This window comes from Paramormyrops kingsleyae, chromosome 6 (genome assembly GCF_048594095.1).
Source record: "Paramormyrops kingsleyae isolate MSU_618 chromosome 6, PKINGS_0.4, whole genome shotgun sequence".
NCBI classification, from domain to species: domain Eukaryota; kingdom Metazoa; phylum Chordata; class Actinopteri; order Osteoglossiformes; family Mormyridae; genus Paramormyrops; species Paramormyrops kingsleyae.
In genome coordinates, this window is record NC_132802.1 from 36,298,502 (window position 1) to 36,310,842 (window position 12,341).

A 12,341-nucleotide genomic window follows, 5' to 3' on the forward strand; every position below is an offset into this window, starting at 1 on the left:
CAGGATTAATTTCAAATCACCAAAATAAAATTATGTTAAGCAGTTTTAATTTAAACAAGCAAAGGAAGTCAATAAATTGAGTTTATTTCATTAAGTGTGTTTATTGTACAAATATGTTCATTGCTTGCACTCGGTAAAGCAACCGTTGTGTAAATGTCGATAATCTGGAACACCATCATAGAAAAAGAAACCAAAGTAAATAATCCGTGTTTTAAATAGCACATCTACACCTACGCAAAGGCCTGTGGAGCCTCCAGTCACCGAGCATGAATTTCCTTTTTGGTCCTGGTTGAAATTACAGATGTGAACTTCACTGAACACCTGGAATGGAAAATGCAAAGTGAAAGAAAGCGATAGTACTGACAAAGAAATGTGAAGAATTTCAGTTCAACCCTAGTTATGCAACAAAATGATACCGACCCAGAAAGATACTTTAGAATTGCATCATAATTCTCACTTCAGCCTGACTTATATACAGAAAGAGACGAGACAGAAACAGCACAGACAGGGCAAGGCAGAGCGGCTCTGAACTCTGGTTCCCTCTCAGTAAGGAAGGAAGGAAAAATAAAACCCAGGGCAGAGAGCAGGTCCTCATTCACGCAGTTACTAGGAAGTGTGATACAGAGAAAGCAAAGGTAAGCTAAAACACTGAAGGAAAAAAAAACTAGATAGCAGACCTCGTATCCTTATGCTAAAGGCGTATAAGGGATTACACAGCGAAACCCTCCAAGGCTTAAAAAAATACAAATATGCAGACAAAACACTGGACAGCACATTTGAAGAAGTGTGAAGAAAACGTGCCGTCAGCTAAGGAGGGTGAGGCTCGGTCTTCAGAAAGCTGACTGACGCTGGCCAATGGCAACGCGAATATGAAGAAGGCTGTGCCTAAGATGGAGGCCGCAGGGCCATGGGGATCAACAGCACCCTCAGGAGGAATTGGTAAGAGGCCAGTTACACGCACTGAGAACGTAACGGCTGGACATGCTCGTGGCACAGCGAGCGATGAAATGCCGCAAATCAATTAAAACAAGCACCTTTGGATCTCCATGAAATCCCTTCTGACATACGTGAAAAGGCGTGCGTGAAAAGCTGCGGTTCGTTACATCTGGATTCTTTTGTTTTCTTTAGGTTTTTTCCATCCTCATATAGATACAAAATTCCACACTGGGTCTTTAGCTCTCAAATCACATCTGGATCTGGAAGCTTCTTCATCTCGATAAGTGGTCAAATTTGACAAATTTAATTTGTACATGCCTTTAACCAGAAAGATATATAGTTACACATCACCCATTTCATAGTCCTGTGAAACGTCAGCAATATAAAAATATATTTAACAATTTCATGATTTAAAGACATTTCAGTCCATATACATAAGTGCATATTACTATGTATAATACATACATCTTTACTTTTACATAGACCTGTTTTCCTTTACAGCAGGTCAATGTTTAAAATATGTCTGAATTTGAAAACTATGCACAGGACAAGGAGGCATTTGTAGGACTTACAGTATGTTTTTAAAAAGGGTCTATGTCCCTCACAGGAAACAGCCCATGTAGTAAAATGAGCAGCTGTTTGTTTAGTTTGTTTCCTAAGGTCATTTTGTCAAATCTGACCACTAACGAAGCATAACAACCCCCAGGATCATTAAAAAGAAAACATTTACTTAAAAAAAAAAAAAAAAAAAAAAAAAAACTTACACACATTCTGTACTTAAAGAATGTTGTTGTTAGGTATCAAACTCTACAGAGAAGTTCAAACAAACCATACTGCACTAAATGTTCCAATATTCAGTATTTATTTAATTTTTAAACAAATTACTTTGAGTTCCCAGAGAAACTGTATAGAACAAACCATATTTATCTCTGGAAATAACACTGTACATTTGTAAAAACCAATCCAAAAGTTTATTATACCAGATAAATAACTTCTGTGAACATTTCAGATGTCTTTACTTAAAGCCAAAGTGCTTAAGACAATCCTCTTTGATCACCGGGATTGACGATTGTCTTAATTGGAGCAAGAAAAGTTTCTACACGAATGCCATGCAAAAAATAAAAAATAAATAAAATAAAATACCCATGCCAGGTGAGTGTTGAAGAGTGCTTCGATGTGCGAGTTCACCATCAGATATACTCATAAATCCACGAACAACTGGCCTTTCAAATATTGCACATATTGCTTAAGAAGGGAACATCTGTTTTTGAGTTCGCTACATTAGCCATTTTAAAAATGGATCCTTGCCTGTCCAGGCTTATCTGGTGTAACTACGGAGCAACAGGGAGCCTTGGGTGATAAAGATCGATGTTGAAAAGAGGGAAGAGGAGGTGCAAACAATCTAAATATCCCAGAAAACAGGGACCTTTGGTCAAGCCACAAACGTAACGCATCATTAACACCACCGCCTGAAAATCCATCCACAGAGACATTCCAAAGACTTTATTCTGAGGAAGGGGGAAAGGATCCTGGGATTTTTAAACAGCCTAGCCAGCTTAGAGAAAAGATGGAAGGCATCCTCACAGGTTTCAGCTGTTTTGTCTTAGGAAGAGTATGAGGATACTAATCAAATTCACTGGCTAGGCTAAAGATGAGAAACCAACCAATTAAAATCATTATATTTTCACTCCCTACACAGGATTGTAGGTGGGCTGGTGTGACGACTGGCAGATCCAAAAGGGGGCATTAAAAGGCCAGGCTGCAGTAGGTGTGACTGTGTGTACGGACATAAACGGGAAGGTGGGGGGGGGGGGGGGTCAGGAAGATGAGAAAGACTGATGGATGGGGGAAGACGGTGAAGCAATGGTGGCAGAGAGGTTATACGTGGAGTTGGGCGAGGTCGCCCGGGACTGCAGGGCGGGCGAGCGCGACCTGCCAGTGGGCACGTGGCCGGCAGCAGACCCTACGGTGGGCGAGTCCGAATTGACCTCGTCGCCCTCCTCAGAGTCCCACACTTCGCTCTGCAGGTAGTCGGCGAAGAGGGCCTTGGCGCGCTGCAGGATGCGGCCCAGGTGGTGGCGACGCACCAGCCGGTCGAAGTGCATGGCCAGCTCGTTGTAGTCCAGGCCATTCTTCACTATGTGATCTCGGTGCTCCAGCAGGATGGACAGGCACATGAAGAGCATGAAGGGGTTCCCCTTGCCGAACTCCTGCGGCGGGGGCAGCGAGGCCGGCTTGGTGGGGGCGTCCTCGGGCCGGGTGGCCGGGGGGGCGCTTGGAGGCGTGGCGGCCACTTTTGTGCACGTAGAGGGAATCATGCCATTAGAGAAGGGCTGGTTGGCTGTGGAGCTGGGCGGGGAGGGAGCCCTGCCGAACGACAGGATGGGGGAGGACAGCAGTGACCGGTTCGGGGTACACAAGAGTGACGGGGAGGGCCTCCCCGAGGGGGTCAGGGGCGAGGCTCCGGCCGCCGCGTTTGACGTTGGTAACGAAGCAGTGCAGCGTCCAGCAGACCGTTCCGGGGACAACGTGGCACCACTCGATAAAGAGGAGGGGGCGTGTTTCGAGGTGGGCACCGCTGGCGATGCCAGCCTACAGCCGGACACCGAGGGGGAAGTGGCTGGGGAGGGGGAAGGACTGTCCCTCCAGTTTGGCAAACATGGGGAAACTGGAGAGATTGGGGAGACTGGGGAGGCGGTTTGGCCATTCGGGGAGCTTCTCCCTTCGGTCTCGGAGGACGAGAGTTTATCGTCGCACCTGATAAGAGGCTCCCTCTCCGCGGAGTCGTCCTCGCTCTCCTCTGTGGGCTGCCGAGAGGCGGGAGCTGAGGGCGAGTGAGAGTCCTGCCACGGCCCGTGCGGCGGCACGTCATCATCCAGCTCGAAGCTGTCCTCGTGCCGGGCGCTGTAGTACTTAAACTCACCGAAGCTAAGCTGCTTCTCGAAAGGAGGCACCACTCTGCTCTCAGTTTCCCCGGCCACCTCAGCCGGTCCGTTTTCCCCTTCCGCCTCCCTCCTGGGGCCGCCCTCGTCGTCGCCAGAGCCCAGCCGCCCGTCGCCATCCGCCTCGTCCCGCGAGGGCCTCAGCATGTGGCGTCTGCGCTGCTGCTCCTTCTGCTCCCCCGCCTGCTCACCTCCGTCCCCCTCCTGCTCTGGAGCTCCGCCGCCCCCGTCGGCGTGGAAGGCATCCGTCTCCAGAGGTGGCCCCACCAGCTCTACCTCCGTCTCGGGAGGATCGGGGGGCAGGGAGCTCCAGGTGATCTCCAGCATCCTCAGGGCATCCTCGAACGCAAACTCACGCTTCAGCTCCAGCAGGAGCCAGCGGTAGCAGAAGAACAGGTCGTCGGCGCCTCGGGACACCAAGTAGGCATAGAACTCGGGGTCCGAATACTGCAGCAGCAGCTTCAGGTGCTGGAACTTGATGGACATGAGGCGGCCGTCCGGCTGGAAGTTCCCCTCCAGGCGCTTCATGATTCCGCAGAAACAGATGAAGGCGTGAGCCTCGTTGTCCATGACTGCCAAGATTGGGGAGGCGATGTCACTCATGCCCTGGCAGTAGGACACCTAAGAACAGGGAAAGCAAGTCAGCGGAGGAACACTGGAATGTTAAAAGGTTTTGAAGGACTAAAAGGCAGAAAAGGCAGAATGTTTACACTGTTCACACTGAAGGTACTCGGCAAACAAATATCTTTTTGCTTGTTCAGGTAAAGGCACCAAGCAAACAGATCAAAGAGTCCTGACGCAAACCCAAGTCAAATCAACGACTGAGTACTTTTCTGTACCTTTGACCTTGTATTACTTCTTCATTCCTCCGTTGCCCACGAACTCTGTAATATATTAGCATGCATTGTTTGCTCTACATTGGCAGCTATTTACATGATGCCTTCAAGATAAGAAAGTGGGGACGTGTGTCACTGCACAGAAATGACCAGGATGGCAAGTAATCGCTATTAATCCGGACAGAGATCTCCATCGCTAGATGGCTCAGACATAATTCAGCTATTTATATGATTATTGTTCTTCAGCATTATACAAGACATCTCATATATACAAATGACATGGCATTGAATTGTGTTTCTGGCATAACTGCATAAAAAAACATGCAATAAAAATACCAGACTGTCATCTTGGCAATGCGATTTACTGCCAAAGCAGCAGCTAATGGTTCTACTTTTCCCCTCTCTGAACACAGCAAACAATGACATCAGACTAGAAGACACTTTCAGCCGATTAACATTCAGACGGAAGCTGTTTGAATCCTGCAGCATGCTTTCCTAGGTTAATCATGCAATCTCCATGTGTTATCTGGGTAAAATAAATGCGAGCACCACAAACACTTGGAATAATTAATGAACAGCCGAATTACTAACTATTACTATTAACTGCCATTAATGAAACTACTACCAACTAAAAACTGATGCAAGTGTATGTATTAAAGTAAAGCTCATTGTAGATTTTCGCAAATAATGACATACTTGCATAATACATTCAAACTTACAGTCCTGGCAAGCCAAGATCGCAACCAAAGTAGAGCGATCAATAGTGCCAGTCACCTCAAAAACACAGTGGGTGTTTCTCAATACCAAAAATGGAAAGATCATACTTGTGATCTTGGCAAAAGCAGTTTTGATAACTTCCAGGAACAAACTTGGGGCGCAAGAATCATGGGATTGATCTTGCATGGGGAGGATGCGACTGATGCATCCTTGATATTTGCAAAGGGGCACATAAGAACATAAGAACATAAGAAATTTACAAACGAGAGGAGGCCATTCGGCCCATCAAGCTCGTTTGGAGAGAACTTAACTAATAGCTCAGAGTTGTTAAAATCTTATCTAGCTCTGATTTAAAGGAACCCATGGTTTTAGCTTCCACTACACTAGCAGGAAGACTATTCCATACTCTAACTACACGCTGTGTAAAGAAGTGCTTCCTCAAATTTGTTTTAAAATGTTCTCCCGCTAATTTCCACTTATGGCCACGAGTTCTAGTATTTAGACTAATATTGAAATAGCCATTTGGCTGAACAGCATCCAGACCCGTTAGAATCTTATAGACCTGAATCATATCCCCCATTAGTCTCCTTTGCTCAAGGCTAAACAGATTCAGTTCCGCTAACCTCTCCTCATAAGACATTCCTCTAAGACCAGGAGCATATATCATCTGGAGATTTTTACTGGATTTTTCCATTCTTAGTATTGGAACTGGTCTTTGGCAATGGAAGCTGACATAAAACAGGTACGAGAGAATACAAGGACAGTCAAGTACACATTGAGAAACACCCCATGCTTTTCACCACACATAGCAGGCCGATCTGCCTAATCAGCCAACCTCTGCCGTTGCACTCCCAACAATTGGTGCTGGGCTTTCGGGATGATAGGTCAATACACAGGTGTACCTGTGGGTGTGTGATGGCGTAGGTGGTGAGCAGGTCTGTGAGGGCCACCAGGTGCGGGCTGTCCTCCGAGCCGGCGTAGTAGGGATGGGCGCGGTCCGTCCGCAGAACGTCCTTCAGCACGTTGCCCCTGATGAACTCCAGGTCCTCTGGGTTCACCCGTGCCGGCCACTCCCCCTTCAGCCGGTCATACTCCCTCGTCTTCCTCTTCATGTAGTCCATCCTCTCCTGGCCCGTCAAGCCGTCGGGGTAAACATTGAGGAGGTACCGCCACACTACCTGCTTAGGGCATATGAGAGGGTCAGTGGTGAGGCTGCTGAGCGTCACGGTGCCCCCGTCACGGTGCCCCCGTCACGCTGCGTCGCTGGCTGGGCGCCGCACTGACCTTGCGAAGTGAGGGCTCCACCCCGCCATGGTAGATGCGCAGCCTGAGCTCCTCTGGCCGGGACAGCTGGCCCTGTCCGTTGAGGTAGCTGTGGAACTCTGCATCGCTCAAAGGAGTCTTGAAGGGCTTCACCTCCTCCCCGTAGGTCCAGCTTAGGGCCTGCTGCACGCGTGACAGCGTGCGGCCAACCTGAGGAAACCAACGCGGCCTTGTTAACCTCAGCAAGTGGCTGGCATGACACACAGGGGCTGGGAAGAAGCAGCTCACCTGCGACAGCAGTGACTGGGTGAAGGGGAGAGCGGCAGCAGCAAGAGACCTCCTCTCTGCAGGCAACAAATCGGAGCCAATCACGTCCTTCGGACTAATTATGTCCCAGTCTTCCAGCAGGGGGCCTAGTAAACAGAAAAAAAGATTACGTCGCATGGCATCGAAAGCCACAATAATACTCATATGTAACGCTCATGGTATGGTCATTAACGGGCTCTTACTATCTTCAGATGGCTTGATGTCCATCTTCAACTGCAAGTAGGGCTTTGCTGCACTGACAAATGCGGCATCCAGGTCCCAGTCTGACAGTAATGACAGGTACACCTCCACACCGCCACGGTCCCGCGATAGATAACTAATTCCAAAGTTACGCTTCCTAAAGGCAGAGCAGAAGATGGACAGGATTTATCAGCTAGTACCATTTATTGATATGATCAGTTTGAAACTGGAAGGTCTGTCCTTCCTTACAGCAAACTTTCTCCATCAGTGGCCTAAGAATGTATTGCATTTTTGTTCAGTTTAAAATGTAAAATGTATTAACATTAAAACATTTATTAAAATGTAAAATTTTAATGCAAATTTTAATGCCACATCCAAATATTTCCAAAGGAATTGAACGCAGTTTGCAATTTTCCCCATTTTTTAACCATTTTCAATTACTGTATTTCAAAGCACTTCATATTTCAGCCAGATGTTTGTTTCCATGACCAATTTGTGAATTGAATTCATAACAAATGGTTTTGTGAGCTCACCAAATTCAACTGTGAAACTAAACATGCAATACAATTGCATGTTTGACTGAACTGGAACTAGAAATAACTGGTCACTGGAGGAAAAACCATTTCCTGTGCACACCATGGTCTCATAAAATAAAATAAAAAAGGACTGATAATTACCAAAAAAAAAATAGTTTTGCTCACAAAGCAACACGTGGTGTCAGAGAATAAAAGGAGCCCATAGGATTATGTCAGGATAGGCAGTGTCATTTCTAAAACAGCAGATGTCGCTGTTGTTCAACTGCAATATGTAGCGTAAAAAATGATTTACTAGAATACTCTAATTATAAACCACTATACAAAAATCTCTAATGTCTTGATAAATATTTCAGGAATCTAACAGATGTTCAGATTGAATACTAAGGAAAAGATGGGAAACGTGTAGAACATGATGATGCATGTGTAAAGCTGAGCTGAACTCATTTGCATTCAAAATAACTTTTCAGTGCAATATACAAAGATGTTATTGAGCTCAAGAAGTGTTATTGAACTCAAAATGAATCATTTTGGTTCATTAAAATGCTTATAATCAATAAAAGTAACATGTTTATTGCCTTTATCTCTGTAAACCTCTAAATACACCTCCACAAAAATCTCTCAAGGTAAAAAAAGAAATCTGGAGTGACAGAATTCCAACACAAAGCGAGTGAAATCTAATCACCAGCCCAGCTGGCACAAACGTGCATAGACTGGGGCAGGGGAACTGGACCAGAACCATACAGATCACTTCAGGGTCAGACAAACCCCCCCAGTGGATAGATACCCAGAGAGCAGATTTATAACACACGTTTAATCATACAGGGGTAAAAAAAAAAAAAACACAAGACCAGTAAGAAAATGAGTTTAAAATATTTAAAATGCTGTTCAATATCATCACACTGCCTGAATTGCAGCACGTGAAAAGCATACAGCATATGACAATCAACCTCACTGAAATAACACGCAGTCCTTCCTGTCTTTGGCTGAAAACTGATCTGGTGAAAGTGCATGATATTCAGCTCTATCCCAGCATGCACCTTTATACCAGACTGTTAACAGAAATCATTTGCAGGCTAAACATAACCATTATCAAGTAAGTTATTACAGTCTGTCAATCTCCAAGGCCAATACAGTGCTTAAGATAATCTCAGTCCCCCTGCGTCGATATGCCCTCTACTCACCCATTCAGCTCAAAGGCCCGGATAAGGATGTGCTGCAGCACTTCCAGAGAAGTGATCTGGGGGTCAACAGCAAAGGAGCGAAACTCCACAGGCAGCATCCCCTCACACTTCTGCCAGACAGAACCAAAGTGGTAAGAAAACAGTCAAGAACCTCTCAGAATTATCTAAAACAGTGCCAGGAGTATATATGAATTCCTCCCCTGAAGGTGGTGTTACACAAAACCAGATACACACGTTGGTGCAAATTAGATGACAATTAGAAATAGGTAAATAAGTAAACAGAATGTGAACTTAGTGAGAAAGAATATAGGCAATTGTTTAGTAGGAACTGTACAAACATGCACCTACAGAGGTAATCGTAGAGAGTAATATGAGGTTATGGAAGTACTGAGAATGTAAGCAACTATGTACATAGGAATCCATGTAAAATCCAGGTTAAAATCTGGGTGTAGAATCAATGACCTCAATAAACAATGAAATGTATATTTTAAAACTACAGCAAAACGTGTGTCTGCGTGTGTCTGCATGCAACAAAACAGACCAACTACTCAATAAAGGTGAAAAAGATTACCACTGGTCCTAAAACATTAAAATGTATTATTATACATACAACACAGACAGGTCTTAAGGACATATTTAGCTTTTGCTGTCGTTACTGATACTGAGTAACAAACACTTAACACTTGGAAAACTGTCGATATTTTATTACTATCAGGTGAACGATGAGGCCAGCGGTGAAAGCCAGAAGGGAAATGACGTCATGTGTTTCCGTTTTTACAGCTGGCAGGTACAGCGGGGTTCTTTACATCACCGGCGATACTTACATTATAACATTTACCGATTCTGTTTGTGATTTCCAATAGTGCGTTTTCATTTTTTGTGCAACGACTAAGCGTTAGCAGGACAACTGCATTAATTTAAAAATGCAGAAACCGAACACAAAATTATCCATATACCCAAACATTATATAATAATCATGTTTTTTTAACAGTGCAACAAGATTATACTTGCCAACAATTAATTATACTAATAGTAAAACAGTGGTGTCGATATTTTCTTTCTGTCTAGCGTCAATATAGTAGCATAAACAATACGTTTCCATACATGTTGCCAACGTTTGTTTGCCGTCTATTTAATGAAAGACAAATCGAAGAGCTTTAACGATATTCAAACTTGCACTGTAATAACAGGATGCTACTTATATAATGAAAACGGTGGGTACATAGTGAGTACACACTTTGTATGCAGTATTGTTTATTGTTATGTGCACAACAAGCGAGATGGCAGGCTGGCTGGTTGACACATGGGGTGACATCACCACAGGTAAATGAAAACCAGAAAATGACATTAGAAAAACCTAACTGCGTTACTGCGTATACAGCCTCTACCCAAAGACAAATATTTGCTTAGTTTTGTGAAATGCACAGCTCCTACAAAGATATGAGTAGCTAGACAAATGAACATTATTCTCACCTTGACTCGGACACGAACCACCCCCCTCTCTTCTTCAGCTGCCATGATGCGGCGTCTGCTCAGATGCTTAGCTGCGTTAATCCCTAACCGTTTTCACAAAAACCCACATTTACAGATATAACAGACGATAGGCTTTATTACATTTTCGTCCACAGCTGTTTGTCTCCGCCTGCCGCCCCATTCACCATTGCGCTCCCGGATGTGACGTCATGCGCATTACATCACCGAGGCTGCAGCGGTAATGCTTTGGAGGCGTTCAACTATACAATAAATTCAACGTCTGTCCACTAGTCCCCGTCTCTCGTTATTTGCATCCATCACATAACCAATTATATGAATTTCATTTTAACTAAACTGTCGATACGTCTAAGAAAAAATAAATGAATATTCTTTAAACTGGCACACTTTAGAGTATAACATCAAGAACCGACGTCTTCCTTACACTTAAATCACTAGTATTAAGGAAGTACTGAAAACTGGAGGATTTAGTTTACAAAAATGAATGGTACAGATAGCTTTGTTGTATTTTGTGAATTTGTTTATGGATTCAGGGCATGCGTTCATAAGTTTATAATTTATATATCCAACATAAACATCATAGCAGAGAGGAATTGTCATGTAAAGCCTACTTGAAAACATAGAGTGATTTACCACAGATACTCAGCTCTGAGTACTGACCACTAGACTATCACGGCGAGTTAGCATTACCTCATACATGCAGGTATCCAAAAGCTATTAATTCTCTTTAATTTACCACAAATTTAAAATGACTGACCATTTCCCTAAATACATAGCGTAGGAAAATCTTTGATTCGTGATACAGCAGTAGACATTTGTATCTGTTATATACAGTATCTCATCAGTAGGCACGGACACCACACAGCCATTCTGAAGAGCTTTTCATTTCCATCCCTGTCAAAAAATATTATGTGAAATAAAATGTCCAGGATTCTTGTTATGTTCACTATGTACTTGAAAGATAAGCGCGTGTGTTCTGTCAAAATGATCCTTTTTCACCAACCGTATTTTGTTGGTGCCTAAAAACATTCAACGTGCTGCGTGTATATAACTTAATATGTAATTTCACAGTCGTGTCATATATTTTACAAGTTACAGGCACAAAGATTCGTATTCTTCAGAATAATTTACGAATAAGAATGATTAAAAGGAACGATTAATTGTTGTCGCTACTCTGCGAAAACGTGTCGATAAATGTCAGTACACAACGGACATTCTTGGAAACCAGAAGAAAAAGTAATTTCTAATGATCACTGTATCTTACACATGCAAAGTTAATAAAAAAAACAATCCCCTTTGCCGTGGAAGGATGAGCATCCTGCCGTGACCCGGATTCGAACCGGGGTTGCTGCGGCCACAACGCAGAGTACTAACCACTATACGATCACGGCGAGCTACCAGGGACACGACGCCCCCACTAGCAAAAAGTGTATATCAGTGTTGCTTGCGTTATATTTGCAAGCGAGAAAATTTTATTTTGATAAGCATTAGTGTATAATGCGGTACTATACATGCAAAGCAAATAAATACTGAAATACGATAAACGAACAGTCTATTTTCCTTAAAACTTCACAATCCTTGATGTAATGCGAATTTGACAGAACAGTGATGATGTCATAACGTTGCCAGGTATCCGTTTCTGAAACGTAGATAATCGGTAATAAATTATATACAGAGTAAGGTGAAGCCTACGCTGCCACAGTGCAGTCCAACAGAGATAACGAAGGCTACTCGTAAATTTTGTTCAAAAGCTAAATATATGCTTCAGGTCAAAATATTTGTAACCCGTCGATCCATCCATCTATAGATAATTAGATTGCATACACAATTTTTATCCCTATACAGTTTTATAAACTTTCTTATTCTATGGTAAACGCATTTGAACTGTTCAAGTTACTTGGGAATGTTTTCATAAAGCAGTTTCCAAGTGAA

At 43.7% G+C, this 12,341-nt stretch overlaps 1 protein-coding gene and 1 non-coding gene across 5 annotated transcripts; both read right to left on the reverse strand.

The window, feature by feature from the left end:
* Positions 1-68: 68 nt before the first annotated feature.
* tbc1d25 (TBC1 domain family, member 25) lies at positions 69-10,627 on the reverse strand. Of its 4 annotated transcripts, none has more exons than XM_023819281.2 (7): positions 10,392-10,626; positions 8,919-9,028; positions 7,204-7,358; positions 6,983-7,107; positions 6,716-6,904; positions 6,334-6,612; positions 69-4,499 (listed from the first exon to the last, which is right to left on the reverse strand). In XM_023819281.2, the coding sequence occupies exons 1-7, from the start codon at positions 10,434-10,436 to the stop codon at positions 2,754-2,756; spliced, it is 2,649 nt and encodes an 882-aa protein (XP_023675049.2). In that variant the 5' UTR covers positions 10,437-10,626; the 3' UTR covers positions 69-2,753. The 4 variants fall into 4 exon arrangements, with proteins under 4 accessions (XP_023675049.2, XP_023675051.2, XP_072569268.1 ...); XM_023819283.2 differs by having other exon boundaries at positions 6,334-6,609; positions 10,392-10,625; XM_072713167.1 differs by lacking the exon at positions 10,392-10,626 and adding an exon at positions 9,529-9,569.
* A 1,101-nt stretch (positions 10,628-11,728) lies between these two features.
* trnah-gug (transfer RNA histidin (anticodon GUG)) lies at positions 11,729-11,800 on the reverse strand. The gene has a single exon. It is a non-coding gene; the product is annotated as a tRNA-His (tRNA).
* Between the last annotated feature and the right edge of the window lie 541 nt (positions 11,801-12,341).